This window comes from Oncorhynchus clarkii, chromosome 16 (assembly GCF_045791955.1).
Source record: "Oncorhynchus clarkii lewisi isolate Uvic-CL-2024 chromosome 16, UVic_Ocla_1.0, whole genome shotgun sequence".
In the NCBI taxonomy this organism is placed as follows: Eukaryota; Metazoa; Chordata; class Actinopteri; order Salmoniformes; family Salmonidae; genus Oncorhynchus; species Oncorhynchus clarkii.
The window spans coordinates 41,191,684-41,213,313 of NC_092162.1; the positions used below are offsets into that span (position 1 = coordinate 41,191,684).

Here is a 21,630-nt window from a genome sequence, read left to right on the forward strand (position 1 = left end):
AACAACATCGATCAGCAAGTAAACACCCAGTAGTTTCCAGCTCAGAGGGCAATTTTCAGTGTGAGATAAAGCAAAAACTGAGTGACTCACTCAGGAACACAAACTCTGTGAGTGAGTGAGTCACTAAGCGAGTGAGTCACCGCCGCCCACCAGCCAGCTCACAAAATTATACACTCCAGCAATGGGGCTGGGGCTGCAGGGGAGACACTGCCTGCCTCGCTCGCCCTGAGAATGGGTGTGTGTGTGATCTGAGCATCAAACAACAGGCTTTGACATTTAAAGAACAATGGTGAAAGTATCTGTGGAAACTATTTCGTTTTTGTATTTGTTGTTGTTGGCAGGTACTAGGTTGATATACAGGACATACCAAAAACCTGTACAGTGCGTGCTAATGTTGAGGAATATAAACTAATTAGTTACACATATAGTGTACAAAACATTAGGAACACCTTCATAATATAGAGTTGCACCCCCTTTTGCCCTCAGAACAGGGATGCTGGCCCATGTTGACTCCAATGCTTCCCACAGTTGTGTCAAGTTGGCTGGATGTCCTTTGGGTGGTGGACCATTCTTGACACACACGGGAAACTGTTTAGCATGAAAAACCCAACAGCGTTGCAGTTCTTTGCACACTCAAACCAGTGCGTGCGCCTGGCACCTACTGCCATACCCCGTTCAAAGGCACTTAAATATTTTGTCTTGCCCCTTCACCCTCTGAATGGCAGATATACACAAGGCATGTCTCAACTGTCTCAAGGCTTAAAAATCCTCCCCTTCATCTACACTGATTGAAGTGGATTTAACAAGTGACATCAATAAGGGGTCATAGTTTCATCTGGATTCACCTGGCCAGTCTAATGTTTCGTATACTCAGTGTATATTGTCATCCTACAACAACAAACAATATTTCACTGAAATCTCCTTGGGATTGTGAGGAGTGGTAACCAACACAATGATTAACTGGGGCACAGCAACACAAGAAGAGGGAGGTGCGTCAACTAGTAGAAATGAATAACTAATGTTGTTATAACTGCTATAACACACTCGGTATCATCTTTCATTCTCAGACATCAAAATGAATTGGCATTCTCTTTACGACGCCGTCATAACACTTCCTGCGTGGTGTTGGTTTGAACCTACTGAGTCTTTATGACCTGCTATGTGGATGTGCTCGCAGAAGCCAACTCAAACCAAGATGGATACCCTGGGCTTCAGTCTCACTAATGAGTTTGCCAAATGGATATGAAACACTGAAATGTCAAGGTCACCGACAGCGGGCTTGGTTGCTCAGGACAGTCAATTAATTCTCCATTAAACAACATCCTCCTCCTGTTGGCTTTGGTTATGGCACAGTCCCGACCGCTAAGTATCAACGTGATGACAGAAACATTTAAGCTCATTCAAAGACAGAGAGGGAATGCTACTAACCTCAAAGTCTTGGTACTGTTCCTCTGTTAGAGACTTCTTGGAAACGACCAAGACCCTCAGACCTTCCCTGGCCATATTCCCACACTGGAAGAAAGAGCAAAAGTAACACTAAAATATTAATATCAGAACAGAATGTTCAAACATTCACAATGACTCTGAACCCCCCCCCCCAAAAGGTTAAATTGACAGCAACCTCTAAAGGTGACCTCAACATGATATATTCAAATCAGGGTGGTCTTCTATTCAAACTAAAAATGACTTGTTCTCGACTCGAGGAAGGAAAATCTACCTCTTCTTCCAGCCAGTCGTTATACTGGACGATGCCAGCCATCACCACATCTGCACCCTTCATGTAGAAGCTAATCTCTCCTGTAGACTCATCCTGCAAAACAGACCACTGTCACTACCTAAACTCCATGCTTGACAAACAAATAGAAGAAAAACATTCACATCAATCATCAAGGTATATTCTGGGGTTTCCCCCTGACTCTCAGCAGGGATGCACATAAAGATGCACATGTGTAGGGATGCACATACAAATAAGAGTTTATTATTGTCAGTTGGTTGCGTAGAAAGGGAAACTTAAGTTTGGTCTCAAACATGCTTCAAAATATTTTCTTGAGGAACCCAAGTTCAACCCCAGGCTTCCTGAAGTAGAGTTATACCAGGTCTATCCAAGCCAACAACAATAGTTAGTCATGCAGACAGCACAGAGACTTAGTCATAGGGTTCATAGCCGGGTAAAGTCTTTTTCAGATCAGTCTCCGTCTTGATGGATCACTGGACCAATGCCCAGGTTCAAAAGCCAGAAAACGTATCATTCAAAAGAGCAGTTGGCCCCACTGGTGTCAGCTATAGAATGTATCTTTCAAAAGAGCAGTTACATCCGAATACTAACAGTTGGCAGGCAATCAAGCAAAATACAAATCATCTTCCACAATACATTAGTTCAGCTCCGGAAGGCAAACACCGCTGGCAATTGTAAATGGATGACTGGAATTTGCATTTTCAACCCAGATTCATATCCCAGTCAGCTACACTTACTCGAACTATGATTCCCATCCGCTTGCTCTCATAGGTGAAGGGGAATATCTGCAGGATGGTGAAGTTCAAGATCTGTCCACTAGGAGTCCTCAGCTGCATGGAGTTGTGGTCCCGCCCGACCAGGGTCAGTCCAACACTCTCAGTCCACTGCACCAGCGACACCTAGCAAGGCAAGGCAGAGGAGACAGTTTGGTGAATGGTGGTTATCAAAATAGATCAGTTTGGTGAGGTAAATGGAGAATGCACCATTTTAACATGATGTACCTTTTCACAGGAAATAGCAATAAGCAGGAAATATCAAAGTGAGCAAAGAACACAGTTCTACTTCAGCGCAAATCAATAATAAAAGCATTTCTGCACTCAAAGAAAATTGATTGACAAATTGATTGAACAAACTAGGAAGAAAATCCTTTTAAAAGACGCTTGCTGCATGTTTTTTCTGGTTTCTTTTGAATGGCACATGAGGATAAATGATTTTTATTTTTTATTTAACTAGTCAGTTAAGTACAAATTCTTATTTACAATGACGGCCTACCATAAGGAAAAAGGCCTCCTGCGGGGACAGGGGCCTGGGATAAAAATGTAAAAAACAATATAAATATAGGACAAAACACACATCACAATAGGTGAGCCACAACACTACATAAAGAGAGACCTAAGACAACAACATAACAAGGCAGCAACACATGACAACACAGCATGGTAGCAACACAACATGACAACATGGGAGCAGCACAAAAACATGGTAATGACATTTGAAATCATTGAAGGAATCATTTCTGGGGGGGTCAGAAGTTATACATTTCTCAAAACTTCCAGATATTAGCACAAGATCAAAAACAATTCATCCCTCATGCCAACACTGACCGCTCTCTAATATACACCGAGTGTACAAAACATTAAGAACACCTGCTCCTTCTAATGACAAAGACTGACCAGGTGAATCCAGGTGAAAGATATGATCCCTTATTGATGTCACTTGTTAAATCCACTTCCAGTCAGTGTAGATGAAGGGGAGGATTTTTTAAGCATCGAGACAATTGAGACATGGATTGTGTGTGTGCCGTTCAAAGGGCGAATGGGTAAGACAAAATATTTAAGTGCATTTGAACAGGGTATGGTAGTAGATGCCGGGCACACCGGTTTATGTCAAGAACTGCAATGCTGCTGGGTTTTTCACGCTCAACAGTTTCCTGTGTGTATCAAGAATGGTCTACCACCTGGAAGACACCTAGCCAAGCATCGGAGTCAACATGGGCCAGCATCGCTGTGGAACGCTTTCACCACCTTGTAGGGCTGAAGGGGGGGGGGGGGTTCAACTCAATATTAGAAAGGTGTTCCTAATGTTTGGTAGACTCAGTGTAGATCTCAGATGGATAGAACGAGGCATCGGTTGGACCCTAAACACCTAAAGTCCAGTCCTAAACCATGGCTCCTCTCCTCCTGCTAACAAATAATACTTATTCCATGATAATATTTGGTCTGAGGCTATGCTTGGCTTGTGTGTTGGTCATACAAGTTGGGGAGAATGAGGAACTTGACTTAGTCATGGTAACATTAGTAAGGCTATATTCACTGTGAAGGCATGCAGTGAATCGGCCTCCACCACAACAGCGGCACTTGGTAATGGGAATGTCTAGAGTTTAATTGAGCTGGGTCTGCTACTGGCAAATGGCTGGAGTTAAAACCACAGCTTGGCATAAGCGAAAGTTCTTATTGGTCCTGCTTGGAAATGGAACCGTCAAGAAATACTTGATACTCTTCCGGCGCTTTGTTATAGGAACACACTTCTCTTGAGTAGATACCACAATATTTTAGACATAATATATAAGATATACTAAATAAGCAGATGTAAAAGCATAAGCTGTGGAAAAATTACTCCACACTACAACCAGGACCCTTCATTTAGATTTTATTAACAACAAAAATGAGTCTGCCAAACCGGTATCACATCCAACAGAACAAAACAAGTTAGATAAATGGCTTGTGAATGGATTCCTACCAAAAACCACACATCCAACTGTCACTGGCATTGTGACCACGACAACCGGCAGCCAAAACTATATATATCTATGGACTTCCTGAGAAGCCATTGGAAAGCAAACTGAATTTGAGTCCAGATCATATCAAGCGAATAGAATATACCTATAGTAACAACAGCAACAACAAAAAAAAATCAAGAAAGGAAATATCTACACATTGACTGATTTTGTAATCTGTGAGAAATGTTGTTATCCCACAATTCATTTTCTGGAAAAACAATGCTTGTATTGCATGAAGTTCAGCATACACTAAGCCACAACTCACCACAAAGCAACTTCTGTGGGCCATATCAAAGTATATACTATGAAGGTAGGAGACTCAAAGGGTGGATAGGCTAAGCCCAATGGACTGGGGAGCACATTAAGGAAATCCGTATTTACACCGCAGGAAAAGGATCAAGCTGAATTCCCCCTCAGCCTTCTTCCTGAAGTTCAAACGATTCACAGTGATCCAGGTCACAGCTAGGTACATGTGGAATGTAATTTGTCTCCTCAAGGTTTCCTTCAAGGGCAGCAGGTAGTCAACTGCAGGGACTGATAAGGGTTCAAGCTGCAAAACCATTTGAAGTGACTCTCTCCATATTTTAATCTGGATTCCATTCTTCTACTGTCACCGTACCTACTGTAATTGGCGTAGTGACAATTCCCTTTAACCTTTGAGGCTGTTGAGTAGACAACACATTTCTCACAGGCTATTTTGGTATATGTTGGTCTATCGTTAACGAAGGAGTATATTATAACTGCGCCGAGGCAAATACTAACATCCTCCGGTTGCTGTGTTTATGGACAGCGATGTCTAGTATTGAGGGTGAGCCATTATGTACCTCGTCTGGGCTGGCGGCCTGGTAAACCCTACAGGTGTCCTCATAGTGCTGCTCTGCCTCGGCCTGGTCCGTCACGCCGTTGGCCTCGTACACGGGCGTCACACAGTGCACCAGGGCGATGGCCTTCACCGCCTCATGCACACGGCTGCTGATGGTCTTACGAACCTTAGTAGCCGCCGGAGCTCTGGATGCTGGGACGTCGTGAGAGGGCTGTGGGGAGGAAGGTGTACAAAAGAAAAGTTAGCCCACTGAGTTGGATTATAAGCATCGGTCTACCTGCAAGGTTTTCAATGATTGGTAGAGCGTTTTTTTACACCTAACTTTTTTCTCAGCTATTCATTGATTGACAAACAGTACCCAATTGAGTAAAAGGTACCTTAAAAGAAAATGACTCAAGTAAAAGTCACCCAGTAAAATACAACTTGAGTAAAAGTCTCAAAGTATTTGGTTCTAAATATACTTAACCTAATTTACACCACTGCATACAGTCATCAGATAAATACATTATTTGTGGGAAAAACATGGATCTACTTGTACCTGTGAGCCTCCTTATCACTATGTCAAAGTATAAGAAATATGTGTTTTGTAGTGCTAAAAAAATAACACTTCTCTGAACTGACTCAGTTCTAAAATGACTAACACACAAAGCCATTTGACTATTTAACCTTCATTTAACTGGGCAAGTCAGAGGCGGCAGGGTAGCCTAGTGGTTAGAGCGTTGAACTAGTAATCGAAAGGTTGCAAGTTCTAATCCATGAGCTGACAAGGTACAAATCTGTCGTTCTGCCCCTGATCAAGGCAGTTAACCCACTGTTCCTAGGCCGTCAGCTTTTAAAGGTAAAATAAAAGTTAAGAACAAATTCTTATTTACAATGACGGCTTAACCCGGGACGACGCTGGCCCAATTGTGCACCGCCCTATGGGATTCCCGATCACGGCCGGTTGTGTAGTGACGCCTCTAGACCGCTGCGCCACTCGGGAGGCCTAACCATCCACAGAGACCCACGGCAAGTAAACACAACCAGATGTGTGAAGAAAGAAAAAAAATGAACAATCAGCTTTACTATCTATTTTTAGGCCAGGCGTTGTGTTTCCACAGGGGTCAATGATGGTGCCATTAAACTAGGGCCGGCCAGTGTTCGTGGGCTCTGGGGCTAGTGGCTAATCCGGTTTCCTGCTCCACTAACCTCTGGTGTCAAAGGGACAAAAAGTCATTATGGGTCAAACAATAATCACACAGCTGATATGTGCTAAAACAATAAGCTACAAAGACAAGGTTTTTGTTACTTGTTTTAACACAGAATTTCAAACATCGGCTGTCTCACCGATTAGTGATACATTTGTTGAACACAGCCCATATGGACTGATGCAGAGCCATAGTTCTACATCTACGTTTCTGTCAATGACGTTCTATGTGCGCCACATCGATCTCTATATTAGGGCTGACCCCAATTATTCGACTGGTTGATTGTTTGGTCGATAGGCTGTTGGTCGACCAACATTTTTTTAGTTGAGCAGTAGCAAATATAAATATATATACAGTACCAGTCAAATGGTTGGACACACCTACTCATTCAAGAGTTTTTTTTAAACTTTTACTATTTTCTACATTGTAGAATAATAGTAAAGACATCAAAACTGTGAAATAACACATGGAATCATGTAGTAACCAAAAAAAAGAGCTAAACAAAACAAAATATATTTTATATTTGAGATTCTTCAAAATAGCCACCCTTTGCCTTGATGACAGCTTTGCACACTCTTCGCATTCTCTCAACCAGCTTCACCTGGAATGCTTTTCCAACAGTCTTGAAAGAGTTCCCACAGGTGCTGAGCACTTGTTGGCTGCTTTTTCTTCACTCTGCGGTCCAACTTATCCCAAACCATCTCAATTGGGTTGAGGTCAGGTGATTGTAGAGGCCAGCTCATCTGATGCAGCTGGCCTGTGTTCTTTTCCCCATCTTAATCTTTTATTTTTATCGGCCAGTCTGAGATATGGCTTTTTCTTTGCAACTCTGTCTAGAAGGCCAGCATCCCGGAGTAGCTTCTTCACTGTTGACGTTGAGACTGGTGTTTTGCTGGTACTATTTAATGAAGCTGCCAGTGAGGAATTGTGAGGCGTCTGTTTCTCAAACTAGACACTCTAATATACTTGTTCTCTTGCTCAGTTGTGCACCGGGGCCTCCCACTTCACTTTCTATTCTGGTTAGAGTCAGTTTGCTCTGTTCTGTGAAGGGAGTAGTACACAGCTTTGTACGAGATCTTCAGTTTCTTGGAAATGTCTTGCATGGAATTGCCTTCATTTCTCAGAACAAGAATAAACTGACGAGTTTCAGAAGAAAGTTCTAAGTGACCCCAAACTTTTGAACGGTAGTGTATATATTTGCGCCCATCTCAGTGAACTAATCCATTGGGGAGGCCTAGACTAAAAGCCCATGCTTTTCCGGAGCCTCCGGAGGCATGCAGAGGCCATATCAAGCTCTGTACCAAATCACCATGCGTCTCCAAAATGTTGTAACAATTCGGAGGGCTCTGTAAGGCTCCACATTGACACGATTGGTTGATGGTAGGTGGGGGCGGTACATCCTGTATAAACACATACTCACTTCCTTGACAACTTCCTTCACAAAAGCTCTGCACTGCTCCGCAAAGCACAACAAGTATGAATGCCCTGACTTCTGTCACCACTGATGATCTGTGGAGCTTCTCAAAGTAGTGTTTTTTTCCCCACCTCAAACAGCAAGCAAATTAAGTCTGTTTCTACATCCATTGAGAATGACAACAGTTCCTCAATGTAGGCTATTTGAAAAATCTTTCCAGCTGTCTGCCTTATCGATAACCACTCAGCATGAAAGGGAAAAATGTCATACTCGGATCTAGTGGAAACGTCCTGAAATAGGGCTACCGTATTGCTTCCTATCAGTGCTGGACTTGGACTGAAATAGGTTAACATTCTTTAAAAGAAACAGGTGCCGGTACTCAGCTCCAATGAGCTCCTGCTCAAGTCAAGCACTGCGTCTTATCCCTTGCGCAAATAGCCTACAGCTGTGTCCCTTGCTCACTGGCCCAGAATATTTTATACAATGTCGCTAGGGCAAGATTTTGGCTGGATCCAAGTTAATAGCTGATACTGTGTTTCAAGTTTGTTGCAGACAGGCCATGCATAGCAATGTGATTTATAGTTGTTTTAAATGAGGATATTTTCCACCTGCATGCTGCAATGTTTTTATTTGTTGGCTTTATTTAGGCTATTTTTACATAGTTGGCAATAGAAGTTACTTTTTTTTAGCTTTGTATCATTTTCATTTAGATTTGAATATAATTTTTGATTAACCACATGACAATGATTTTCAGATATGAAACAATTAATTGAAACAGTTCCACAAAAATATATGAAAACCATAACTGGAAATCAGATCTGTAGAAACGCTAAGATAAATTGGCATTATAAATGAGAAAGGTTGTCGACTCCTCGTGTAGCCTATTACTGGCAAGAGTAATGGCAGAATCTGTGAAAGCCAGTAGAAGGAGGATGGTCGGTCAAGTTTTTTTTCTTCCTCTAGATCTCTGGCTCCCTCTTGAGTCATTTGTGTGCTATTTCATCAAACAATGAGCTTAAAGCATCAGACAAGCTCAATGCATATACTTGTTTTTATTAAAACACATAGGCTGTGTCTATATATTGAAAAATACACGTAAAAAGAAATCCACAAATCGATTGATTGAAAGAACAGATGACTTTCGGTCGCCCAAGTTTTTGTTGTTGTCAGGGATAGCCCTACTCTATACGGTTGGTGATGATGGTTATTGTTTTACCTGTGTGTAGGCACTGAACACGTGGCTCTGCACCTCGTCCATGGAGTCCATTCCATAGGCCACCGTTCCAAGATGGAGGCGACGAAACACCATCTCATTCTGGGTGAGAGTTCCTGCATCAAACACACAAGCACAATGTATATTATTTGTATCTTATTATATATTATTTGAAACATTTCTACTGAAAGTGGGAACACACGGTAATGTTGGTGTTACAATTATGATCATCATTTAAAAAGTGATTTTTAAACAGTCTACAGAACTCACACTATGATCAAGTAGCTGTTCCTGAAACCATTTCCATGATGTCAGTGTCCTGGTTGTCCTCACACTCACTTTAAAAGCCTCTCTCTCTGTATGTAGTATTTCAGGATGACCTGAGAGCCCCCTACAGCACATACATTAGACTGACCTTTGACCCCTATCGACCTTATCACTATGTGGGAAAATCCAGTATACTTTTATTGGCCGTTAGGGTCGTAAATTTAAGAGGGGTACAAGCCAGTTCCTGAGGGTGTGTGTGTGTGCAGAGACAGGAGACTTCAGGCCCGTTTTGATTTAAAGCTCCAATAAGTAGCATGTCTCTGAGAGTCGCACACAGCCCAAAGCCCTAGGGATGGGTCAGCCCTAGCAATGTCATACTGGACACAACCTTAGCACATCTTCAACACTATCATCTCACATCCAACATGTCAGTCCGTTGTGTCAATTTCCTCTCCTGACCACTGAAGCAAAGATACATGCATTCTTATTACGTAGCCACTCAACTCTTCCTGTGCACTACAGCGTTAAGCTGTTTTATGCCAACATTAAATACTACACGTTTTATACCACAGTTACGTCCGATGCGATATTGAGCACAGTTACATGCACACAACAATGATTAATGTGGATAGTCAGATTAATATGATAGTTTTAAATTATTTAATAGGCCTGTTTTCATGGACACATCTGAAATTAGGCAACTGATGGGCCTTTTGTTAAATGCAGAAAATTGCCAATCAAAATACATGTTCTACCACAGTGACCATGTTATTTTTGCGAAGACCAGGGTTGGGTAAGTTTAGATTCTAAATGTAATTCCTTACAGTTACTAGTTGCAAGTCCAAAATTGTTATCAGTAACATAACATTTGCATTTCCCCACACTCAGTAATGTAATCTGATTACTTTCAGTTACCTTTAGGTTGGTAGCTGGCACATACACAAAGTCATAAAATCAGATTTTAAACCTAACCTTAACTACACTGCTAACCCTAATGCCTAACATTAAATTAAGACATTTTTGTTTTCATACATTTTTACAATATAGCGCATTTTGACTTTGAAGCTGGCCCATCTAGAGGAAATCCCTCAGTTCTGCCTCAAGGACCAATAAACATCAATCTTGCTTTGAGTTGAAAAATAAATGCTGCTCTCGGAATGGCATGCTTTGAACACTACCGAAAAAGTACTATTTGCATATGAAATATGTTTTTCATATGCTGCATTTGTTATAGGCCTATTGTCAAAGTTTTTGTTGGTGACACTTTGATATCTGCATATCTGCAAAGTGCATGTGTCCGTTAGGCCTACGGTAAAATAATTATTATCAGAGTTTCTATTGGATAAATCCTATTCACTACACCGATTCTGTTGCAAAACATTTCTTAAACGGTAGCAAATGGAACAAAACAGGGAGGGACCTACCAGAATTTGTCAAATAGAAACTCTTGTTTTGCTGTTTGCTTCCATTTGGTTCTTAAACGGTTTCTGTAATGAATACACTTCTGGTCTCAAAAACAATGATTGATAGGCACCTTAAACTTCTTAAATTCAACCATTATTGGGTTAAAATACACATACACATTTGTGAACAGCCATCCACAACAACCACAAACCATAAGGCACAAATAGCTAAATGAGAGTGCAGCAGTGTGATTCACATCAATGCGCTATGTAGCCTATAATAGGCCTAAGTGATATCCGTGTTGCCGGTAGGCTACACCACTGCTGTCATCCTTACCTCCAAGCGTTTAATCAAGTGTGACGACCCTCCCACTCTGTCTGCCGAATTCTTTCTCTTTGCTCTTGTTTTCCTTAATAGGATGTCGGCGGAAGGAGCCGGGAAGGTCGTTAGCTAAATGGGACACACCTGCGGTCGGGTGTGTCCCGGGGATAAATATACCTTTCCCCCATACATCGAGGAGACTCTCTCAACGCAGACACAGTGTTGTTTTTGGTTGTGGCAATTTGGGGCTTCTTTGTGTTCATTTGTTTTGGCACCTCTCAACACCCATCATTATCACCATCTATGACCTCATCCACTCACTTACGCTACTGACTACACACACCATTGTTACATGTATAATAGTTGACTTTATTTAATAAATATGTTTGTTATTTCTTCATCTCCGCGTTGCCTTCCTCTTTGTTATGGGCTTCGAGCTGGTTCGTAACACAAGTTAGATAATCTTTGGATGCCGACAGCAGTCGTACCATTGGAAGACATAGGTTGGACTGTAGCCTACAAAAGCCTATTCCTGCTCTTTTTCCACGATCCATCAAACACATTTGGTGTGCCTGCATAGTGTTCTCTGACTTGTGGTCAGACTCGCTCAGGCACAACAAACTTAAAATTGGGCCTTTTTTTATGCTTATTTGAACATCATTGAGAAAACAGTTACAGGTTTATGTCATCCGTTACTCCCCAACCCTGGCGAAGACTATTTAATTCTGAGTTGGAACATATAAAGTTTGTATGTGAAAACGATTTCTAAGATGCATACTTTCGTTTTTTCCAAACTCACTTCACTCACGCACAAGTGGCAGGCTTGCGCCATCAGCGGTGGCATACGGTAGATCAAATACACCGCTGGAAAGCCGATTAAGCCGTTTACACGTCCTAATAATTTGAAACATTTCTCAGAAAAACAGTTGTTTTAACCTGAATATGCTTACTTTGATTATGATCTTATTAAGATAAAACAGGGTAAGATGTTTACATGACTAATGCCATACTCCCCCTTCTGCCATAATCAGTTTAATATCAAACTATTAGTGTGCGTGTAATTGTACACATTGACTAAACGGATGGAAGTTAATGGAAGCACTCTCGCTTCAGATCAATACACAGAGTACACAGACACATAGCCGTGATAGTCCGGCGGCCCGCAATGACACATTTATGTCTATAAACCACAAAAGTAGCAGACTCACCTGTTTTGTCAGTGAGCAGATAGGAGATGCGTCCCAGTTGTTCAGGTATAGTGCTGGCCCGGACCACCGTACCTGGGATCTTAGAGTCTCTTCTGATCATCCAGCTGAACACCATCTTGCCCATGTCCAGGTTCACACGCAAGCTGGACACAAAGGTTCACATTTTATTCATTTAAAAACAAGACTCCCAGATACACATTTTGGATATCAATGGTTTTTAGGTTCTCCATCAAACATGTTCATAAGCATATGTAGAAACAAATAAGCAAGGATAGATGTTGATGTACATGAAGCTCCAATTGAAAATAACACCTTTTGGTAACACTTACTTTGCTCTCAAACCTGTGTAATAACCCAGTTATTACAAGTGTAACTACATTGTTACAAATTACTTTTGAATGCTTTAACATTATCTCATTGAAATGGAGACAGAAAGTGTGTTAAAACATCTACCTGATTGGGACGATGTTGGAGAAAAGCAGCAGGAAGCGGAAGATCTGCAGATACCAACGGCCGGCAAAGTGTTGGAGGGCCACCATGACCAGAGACACCACCACCAGAGCCCCAAACAGAATCTTGGTCAAACAGTTCACTTCCAGGTCAAAGAGGCCAACCTAGAAGAACCACAAGGAGAATATCATCAGGCAGTACAAATATTTTTGAAACACTCTCAGAACAGTCTCAATACAATATTACAGAAAATAAAATTGGCAGAAATTATACTAATACTAGTAGCACTTTATTTTATGGTACAGCGTTTACTAGGGTATTTTCTAAGAAATGACATGATAAAATGATAACCTAATAAACCTACAGATAATATACATGTCTTTGTCTACTAAAGGAAAGCGTCATGTGCAGGGTGTTTTACTGTGACTAACATGAATATACCTTGTGCCTTGGGTTTGAGGTGTTCATCACACTCCGGAGCTCCTTGCCTGTGTAGATAACAACTCCCACCACAGTGCCTACAGAGAAAGAACATTATAGTAATTGGCTGAGACTTTAAGTCTGGAATCATGAACCATAACATGTAATACAGCATATAGCAGCAATTTCAGCGACTTCCCTGGTTGTGAAAGGGTGTTTTGAAATGTATAACGACAGTAGGAATACGTGAGACAGAATGCCAATTTGCCAAATTACTACCATATGTTATATAGGTTAGACTCTGGAATCTTTATGCAGGGTTTTTTCCCTTATAGGAAAATGTTGTCTAATAGTTAACTACCCCTGAACTGTTTCTAAGTGACCAAATGTCTGATTGCGCCGGTGTGTGTGTGTGTGTGTGTGTTTCGGAGGACAAATCATCAGCACATCAATCGTGGAGGAAGTATTGCCTCATCACAGCTCTAGAGATGGAGGGAGAGAGATGGGGGGCGGGCGGGCTGGTACTAGTTACACCACTGGAGGAGTTGGTATTTACCAGAGGCGATGACAGTGCTGGCCCACAGGGTATTCTCAATACTGAGACTCTCGTTGACTGGAGGGTCTCCATCCTCCTAAAGCACAGCACATAGGACACAAAACACAGAGTGAGTGGCATTACCCTACGAAAACAGCCTTTCTTCCAAGTTGACTAGATATGGTGGCAATTATCTTGATGTGAGTCTTTAGCAGGTCTTATTCAAGAAAAGTCAAATAGATTTGTCCAGGTAAAACACTCACCCTGGTAAAAGTGCCAATAAAGTTGTGGATGTCAATGTTTGGTTCCTCCGCATACACATAGGATCTGATCTGGAGAAGGTCCTGGAGGAGCAATCACAACATGGTCACTTGATAACCGACAACACTTCTAAGAACATCCCCAAAAAACATGAGATGTGGCATTACTTTACTAAAGATGTCTGCAGTCAGTGAAGTGCCAACATTGCACTCTACTATAGACATAGCGGAGCAGCCATTTGGTGTGGTGACTCACAGCAGCAGTGGGCAGTCTCTGAGTACAGGCCACTGGGAGGCGTAGTTTCCAGTCTGTCTCTCCATCCAGCTGGTCAGTACGCAAGAAGCAGGAGCCTGGGATAAGGGAGGAGAACTGATGATTTAGAATGGAGTAACAAACACCTCTAGGGGGCTCTACGGTATAAGGGTTTAGGGTCTCTGTGGTACCAATAACTTATTTCTGTATATCAAAAAAATAAAAAAAATATGTCTTACCCTATCAGTTTTGTCACTAGCTTCAACTTCTGCCGTTATTTTATTTGGTGCATCCTTTGTTCCCTCTATCTTTTAACATAAACATATCTTCCCGAATGACAAAGGTCATCTTATTACAAAATAGTGTTCAAATATGAATGGTGCCCAACTGCACATTAATCTGGGGATCAACAAGTGGAGAGGCATCCATGCCAACCCAGACCTCATCCCCCCACAGCCCCCAGTAACCCAGCCCCCAAACCCTAGCCCGCATCATCCTGCCTGCCTGTAGCGGAGAACACAGAGCATAGTTAGGCTCTTCATTATTGAGTTAATGGCCTCCATGTGTTATAGAGATAACCAACCAAACACTCTTTCCAGTAAAAGAAACATGTGTTTTTTTCATCCCCCTATAGAAAAGCACAACCGCAACCAAGCATGCATCATATAGTTTGTGTTACCCCAAATCAAGATGATAAAAGTGTAAGGTTATGGTGTTTTATTGCACATTTTCAATGGATCCCAACCGTTGCAAGTTATCGAGGGGGCAGTGGTGTTTTTGTTGTGTACGAGACAATAAGCCTGTCGGAGACAGCATTGTTTTGCATGTGAGTAATTCATTGTGTTTCTGTCATCACTCTTCCAAATCTCATCCAATTCCACATTTGTTTATTCAGATTAGGCTCCATCTTTGTACCTTGGTTCCCCCATCTTCTCTTTGCATTTGATATGTTCTTTCTATTCTACACTTTGCATATCTTGGTGATTTTCCTTAGGATGCAACTTGTAATTTGAAAGACAAAAATGGTCAATCGAGATCTTAGGGAAAATAAATGGCCCATGCTTCTTCTACCACAACCCATCATCAACATTCAACTTAAATGGACCTCATTACAATTTTAGACATTGTTACACTTCCTGTCCTGGATCTAGAGTAATCCCTTCACCTCACCACCCTTTTAAAACATGCCATTTCCCCAACTATCTTGTTTTGGAGATTTGGATGAATGACCAGCAGATGTTTACCGTTTCTTTCAGAGGTCCTTAAGAAGATCATGTCAGCAGGAACTCGCTGGTTCTACAAAGACAGAGAAGAAAAACATGACTTCAACTTGCATCCTGTTACAACCCCCCTCCTCTGACTGTAGACATTCAGACTTTTGCCTTTAATGTACATTACCTTCATTCAGCTAGTCATAATAATAAGCCCTGCAGCAAATCATCCAGCCTTACTTACCCAAACTGGGAGCCTGACCGGGCTTTACACTCTGTTTGACCCAGACTTCACTGTGACTGAGTCCTGGTCAGAGTTATTGGAAGATTCATTTTCAACGCTATTTAAGTTGACAGACTTCAAAACATTGAGCTGGGGCATGGTGTATTTTAAGTGGTCGATGGTTTAAATTAAGATTTACTGTGGCACTTCAGATCCATGTGGCAGTACAAAGTTGTATATTTAGATATTTTAACAAATTTCATATCTGAAGATCGTAACAATTCAGAGTTCGATTTACTTTGAATGTCTCTCAGTCATGGATAAAATAGATCAAATGTATAGAGAGCAACATTTGTGACCTATCCTTCAGCAGTGTTTAACTGAACCTTTCTGAAAGAAGTGGCCATTTGGTAACTGAGGACTCCCTTCTCATATTTCACATACAAAGACTCCCAGAATCTACTCTTTCTACAATAGCCAGCAAAAAAAGATGACAAGAGGCAACTGGCCAAACAGATTGGAAAATCTGTTAGAATTACTTAAGATACTTTTAACAGCGACAGCATGCTACCAGTGTTGTGACATTCAAATTAGCCTCACAAATGACAACAATAGTAACCCCAATTGATTGCCTTGTTTTAACTTTCCTACATGGATATGACAAATTAACTTAAAGTATTTTTAAGTGCAACTATCTGGTAAAACTATATCCTACAAGTTTAGCCTACGATTTTTTTGGTGCAGTTGAGGGCGAAATCTATGAAGTGATACAAACCTTTTCCACGATTATAAGGTCTCCAACTTGAATGCCACTACTTTTCACCTTCACAGTGCCTGAAATAAAAACAAACGTAAAATTAATATTCAATCAGCATTTTTGGATTGCAGAACGTTGAGTTGAGGTGACCAAATTCTTTTTGATAATCATAATACGTATTGTGGTTAGACCAAACAAAGGACGAACAGATACAACAGTATGTTGTTTTATGGACATTCCATTCCTCTTCAGAGGGGAAGACTAGAGAAAAATGACCCAAACAAGTAAAAATCTAAAACGACCATGTAAACGTTCACATAGCTAAACAGGATTTATGGTAGTGAGACATCCTGGTGTCATTAATGTCATTCAAAGACACAGTTAAAACCCTGCTCTTCATACTTCTCTTCCCATGGCCCTATACAGAAACACTTTTAAATATGACTGTTTATGTCCAACTGTCTCCTCCCGGTTGCCTAGCAAATGTGGACAACTGTTGTTATAGATTTCCTTTTACTAAATTTGGGGAAAGTAATTTTCCATGTAGGCCTAGACCTGAAAGAATGTTAGAAGGGCGGGGGAAGTTGAGCCTTTTCTTCCATTCCATTTGGAATGAACAGGCAAAAATTGTTAGAGGGGGTCACTGACCCATGACCTTTGCTGTGACCTCAGGCTTTTGCATATGTAAGACATTAAAGGACATTAATATTGCTATGCATTTAGGTGTATGGGAGTCTAAAAACTGTTCTGTTTCACAAAGATAATTCAAATGTAGTCGAGCTTGCTTTTTACAACATCTGATGGAGGGCAGCTTATCAATAAACAAAAACGTCCTAATACATTTCAGTAATAATCCATCTGAAATCAAATTCCTTCAAGGAAATAAACATAAATTAAGAATGGTCTACTTTAAAATGATGAATCCTGCAAGTATACAGGATTAGACAAACATCCTGGGTAAACAACTGTTTGTTTTTGCCTTTGACAAAGTACTTGCTCAGTTAGAGTAGAACAACAATCTACAGGGATCTCATGCAATTGGCTCTCATACCCCAGACCCCATGCAGCAAGTCACTGGGGGCACTATCATGGAAGCAACCATTCATTTTGTTTATGAGTAAAACAAGCTGCCAGATCAAAGGGGAAAAGTGATGGAAACCACAAGAGGTCTCTGGGATTTTATTGCTGGTAGCATTTTATTCCAAGCCCTCTTATGTGTACACTTTTACATCTCTGCTTTGAATTAAGGCATCACTCCCCTCCCAGTTTAAACAGGACACGACCAACCTTCATACAGTTAACTGGAGACACCCACTATTCAAATAGGCATTTATATTCATCTCAATGGTTGCGTCAGGAAATTTGGTGGATTTTGATTTGTATGAGTGGTTATGTTTTGTTGATGGTATTTATGTTATTGTTCAGTCGGCAGATTGTGTGCAATGACTGAAAATAAATCCTTACCTCTTGTTGAGAGCTTGCTGTAGATCTGTGAATTCACTTCTTTGTCTCGACAATAACATCGGATCTCCTCAACTGCTTCTCTCGCGATGGTTATGATCAAAACAAATCCCTGAAAATCAAAAATAAGACAAACCCAGTTAAACATTATTGTATTATTAGCAAGTGAGTAGTGGATCACGTATATACTTAATGCTACATTACTTGAAAAAAAATGCTGCTTACCAAAGGAACCCAGTAGGTGTACAGAGCACCTAGCCTGAGCTCATTGACAAACTGAGAACACGCCAGGAGCAGAAAGTACAAGTTGAAGAAGTACTTGAACTGATTAAACAGCACCTGAAAACACACAACAGAACAATATGATTTCACATGAACACAAGAACCAATCATCGATGTGTCTTTACACCATAGGAGTACAGTAATATATGCCTGTGATGTTAAATCAGGGTCATGTTCAGTAGGCACAAAAACAGAAAACATCTTGAAACCGAAGACGAAAATAAGCTGTTATTGTTATTTTGTTGCTTGCCATATGGTTCAACAGACATCCACACACAATCCACATACATTCTATATGATACACTACATGACCACAAGTATGTGGACACATGCTTGTCGAACATCTCATTCCAAAATAATGGACATTAATATGGAGTTGGTCCCCCCCTTTGCTGCTATAACAGCCTCCACTCTTCTGTGAAGGCTTTCCACTAACATTGCTGTTGCTTCCATTCAGCCACAAGAGCATTAGTGAGGTCGGGTACTGATGTTGGGTGATTAGGCCTGGCTCGCAGTTCCAATTCATCCAAATGGTGTTTGATGGGATTGAAGTCAGGGCTCTGTGCAGGCCAGTCAAGTTCTTCCACACTGATCTCGACAAACCATTTATTTTTATTTTTTTTGTTGATTTTTACCCCTTTTTTTCTCCCCAATTTCGTGGTATCCAATTGTTGTAGTAGCTACTATCTTGTCTCATTGCTACAACTCCCGTACGGGCTCGGGAGAGACGAAGGCTGAATGTCATGCGTCCCTCCGATACACAACCCAACCAGCCGTACTGCTTCTTAACACAGTGCGCATCCAACCCGGAAGCCAGCCGCACCAATGTGTCGGAGGCTACACCGTGCCCCTGGCAACCTTGGCTAGCACGCACTGCGCCCGGCCCGCCACAGGAGTCGCTGGTGCGCGATGAGACAAGGAGATCCCTACCGACCAATCCCTCCCTAACCTGGTCGCCCCACGGACCTCCCGGTCGCGGCCGGTTACGACAGAGCCTGGGCGCGAACCCAGGGACTCTGATGGCACAGCTGGCGCTGCAGTACAGCGCCCTTAACCACTGCGCCACCCGGGAGGCGACAAACCATTTCTGAATGGACCTCGCTTTGTGCACGGGGCATTGTCATACTCAAACAGGGAAGTGCCTTCCCCAAACTGTTGCCACAATGTTGGAAGCACAGAATCGGCTAGAATGTCATTATATGCTGTAGCGTTAAGATTTCCCTTCACTGGAACTAAGGAGCCTAGCCGAACCATAGAAAACAGCCCTAGACCAAACTTTACATTAAGGCAGGTAGCGTTTTCCTGGCACCGCCAAACTCTGATTGGTCCGTCAGACTGCCAGATGGTGAAGCGTGATTCAGCACTCCAGAGAACGTGTTTCCACTGATTGGGCCAATGGTGGCGAGCTTTACACCACTCCAGCCGTCACTTGGCATTGAGCATGGTGATCTTAGGCTTGTGCACGGCTGCTTGGTCATGGAAATCCATTTCATGAAGCTCCCGACAAACAGTTACTGTGCTGACGTTGCTTCCAGAGGCAGTTTGGAACTCAGTAGTGACTGTTGCAACCGAGGACAGACAATTTTCCTGCGCTTCATGCTTCAGCACTCGGTGGTCCCATTCTGTGAGCTTGTGTGGCCTACCACTTCGTGGCTGAGCCGTTGTTGCTCCTAGATGTTTCCATTTCACAATAACAGCACTTACAGTTGACCGGGGAAGCTCTAGCAGGGCAGAAATTTGACAAAATGACTTGTTGGAAAGGTGGCCTATGACGGTGCCACGTTGAAAGTCACTGAGCTCTTCAGTACGGGCCATTCTACTACCAATGTTTGTCTATGGAGATTGCATGGCTGTGTGCTCGATTTTATACACCTGTCAGCAACGGGTGTGGCTGAAATAGCCGAATTCACTAATTTGAAGGGGTGTCCACGTACTTTTGTATATACAGTGTATGTCTCAACAACATTCCAGTGCCACCCACAGTCAAGTATAGATTTAACAGTCACACTAAACTTTGGCTGAATTTTATTACCACCAATGTGCAAGATTAGTACAAAGGGAAATCTTGTGTTCTCTCATTGCTACTGTGACAGCATACAACAACAATAATGTGTTTGAGACTTTGACCCGAAAATAATTCCTTGACATTATCTAAAGTAAATAAAAATCATCATAATTTGCAATGCAAAAAAGGACTGCTCTTTGCTTTTGTTTTTCCAAACAAATCTGGACTACTTTTAATGTCCGACCTCATATCCAAAAAAAGGCTATGTTTTAAGACTAGCAAATGTCTGAAAACCTAATTCATAGTAAAATTAGGCTTGAAAAATCTGAAAGGGAAACAAAAACACTCCTTAGTATTTTTGCCGTGGTTTCGCTTCACTTGTCATGACAAAACAATAAAGAGACTAAGCAACTAGAGCAGTGGAGGCTGCTGAGGGGAGGACGGCTCATAATAATGGCTGGAACTAAGTGAATGGAAAGGCATCAAACACATAGAAACCAAGTGCTCGATACCATTACATTTATTCCGCTCCAGCCATTACCACGAGCCCGTCCTCCCCAATTAAGGTACCACCAACCCCCTGTGAACTAGAGGCACATAGGCTAAACAACACAGGCTAACAAGACTGCTCATTTGATTAAAATATTTGTTATATCTGAATCTACGGGGTCAGCCCTACTACTCACTAAATACTTACCCCACTTTGCCACTAAACTCTTTCAGGCTTGTTGTGTTGTGAATGAGGAGCAAATTACAGTTGCTTGGTTGACCCCGAGTCCCTGACACTCACCCCTGGGAGGAAGGTGAAGAAGTTGTACTTCTGGTTGTTAATGACATTCCGGGGGTACCTCTGCTCCCTCTTCTCTGGGTGGCCCAGCCACACTGTCCGCGGCCGGAAGTCCCCCATGCCGCAGCACCTCGACCACGGGCAGCACCTGAGGAACACCAGTGTAGTACATCATTAGGGATGGTTTCCTTGACCCAGGTTAAATGGATACATCAGGATTTTGCCAATAAAACCCTTTATCTACTTCCCCAGAGTCAGAGAGTCTGCAGGCAGTTAGAAAGAAGTTAACTAGTGTTAGCTCAATTGCTAACTAGCGTTAGCACAATGATTGGAAGTCTTTGGTAACTCCTAACATGCTGGTAGATACCATAGACTTCCACTAATTGCACTACCGATAGTTAGCATCGGCTCACAAAAGTACCTCTAACTTCCTTCATACAGGATGCAGAGATATACAAATTGTTTCCATGAGTTCATCTGACTCCTGCGAAGCAGATAAAGGGCTTCATTGTCAAAATCCCGAAGTTTCCCTTTAAAGATACACTTTGCAGAAATCGCTCCACCATTTCCTGGTTGCTCAAATTCTAATAGTCCCCTAATTTCTGTTTATTTGACAAAACAAGCAAGTACAGTGT

The 21,630-nt window shown here is 41.9% G+C and overlaps 1 protein-coding gene across 1 annotated transcript in view; it reads right to left on the bottom strand.

Moving 5' to 3' along the window:
* The window catches only part of LOC139368483 (probable phospholipid-transporting ATPase IIA), a 40,355-nt gene that overhangs the window by 15,545 nt on the left and 3,180 nt on the right, over positions 1 to 21,630 (bottom strand). The window contains exons 2-17 of the mRNA XM_071107419.1: positions 20,999 to 21,143; positions 18,147 to 18,260; positions 17,925 to 18,033; positions 16,479 to 16,537; positions 15,514 to 15,565; positions 14,273 to 14,367; positions 14,020 to 14,100; positions 13,778 to 13,853; positions 13,243 to 13,319; positions 12,805 to 12,965; positions 12,352 to 12,494; positions 9,155 to 9,267; positions 5,339 to 5,548; positions 2,473 to 2,634; positions 1,718 to 1,810; positions 1,429 to 1,512 (exon numbers count right to left, since the gene is read on the bottom strand). Coding sequence (XP_070963520.1) covers positions 1,429 to 1,512; positions 1,718 to 1,810; positions 2,473 to 2,634; positions 5,339 to 5,548; positions 9,155 to 9,267; positions 12,352 to 12,494; positions 12,805 to 12,965; positions 13,243 to 13,319; positions 13,778 to 13,853; positions 14,020 to 14,100; positions 14,273 to 14,367; positions 15,514 to 15,565; positions 16,479 to 16,537; positions 17,925 to 18,033; positions 18,147 to 18,260; positions 20,999 to 21,143 — 1,774 coding nt within the window. The remainder of the gene's footprint in view (positions 1 to 1,428; positions 1,513 to 1,717; positions 1,811 to 2,472; positions 2,635 to 5,338; positions 5,549 to 9,154; positions 9,268 to 12,351; positions 12,495 to 12,804; positions 12,966 to 13,242; positions 13,320 to 13,777; positions 13,854 to 14,019; positions 14,101 to 14,272; positions 14,368 to 15,513; positions 15,566 to 16,478; positions 16,538 to 17,924; positions 18,034 to 18,146; positions 18,261 to 20,998; positions 21,144 to 21,630) is intronic.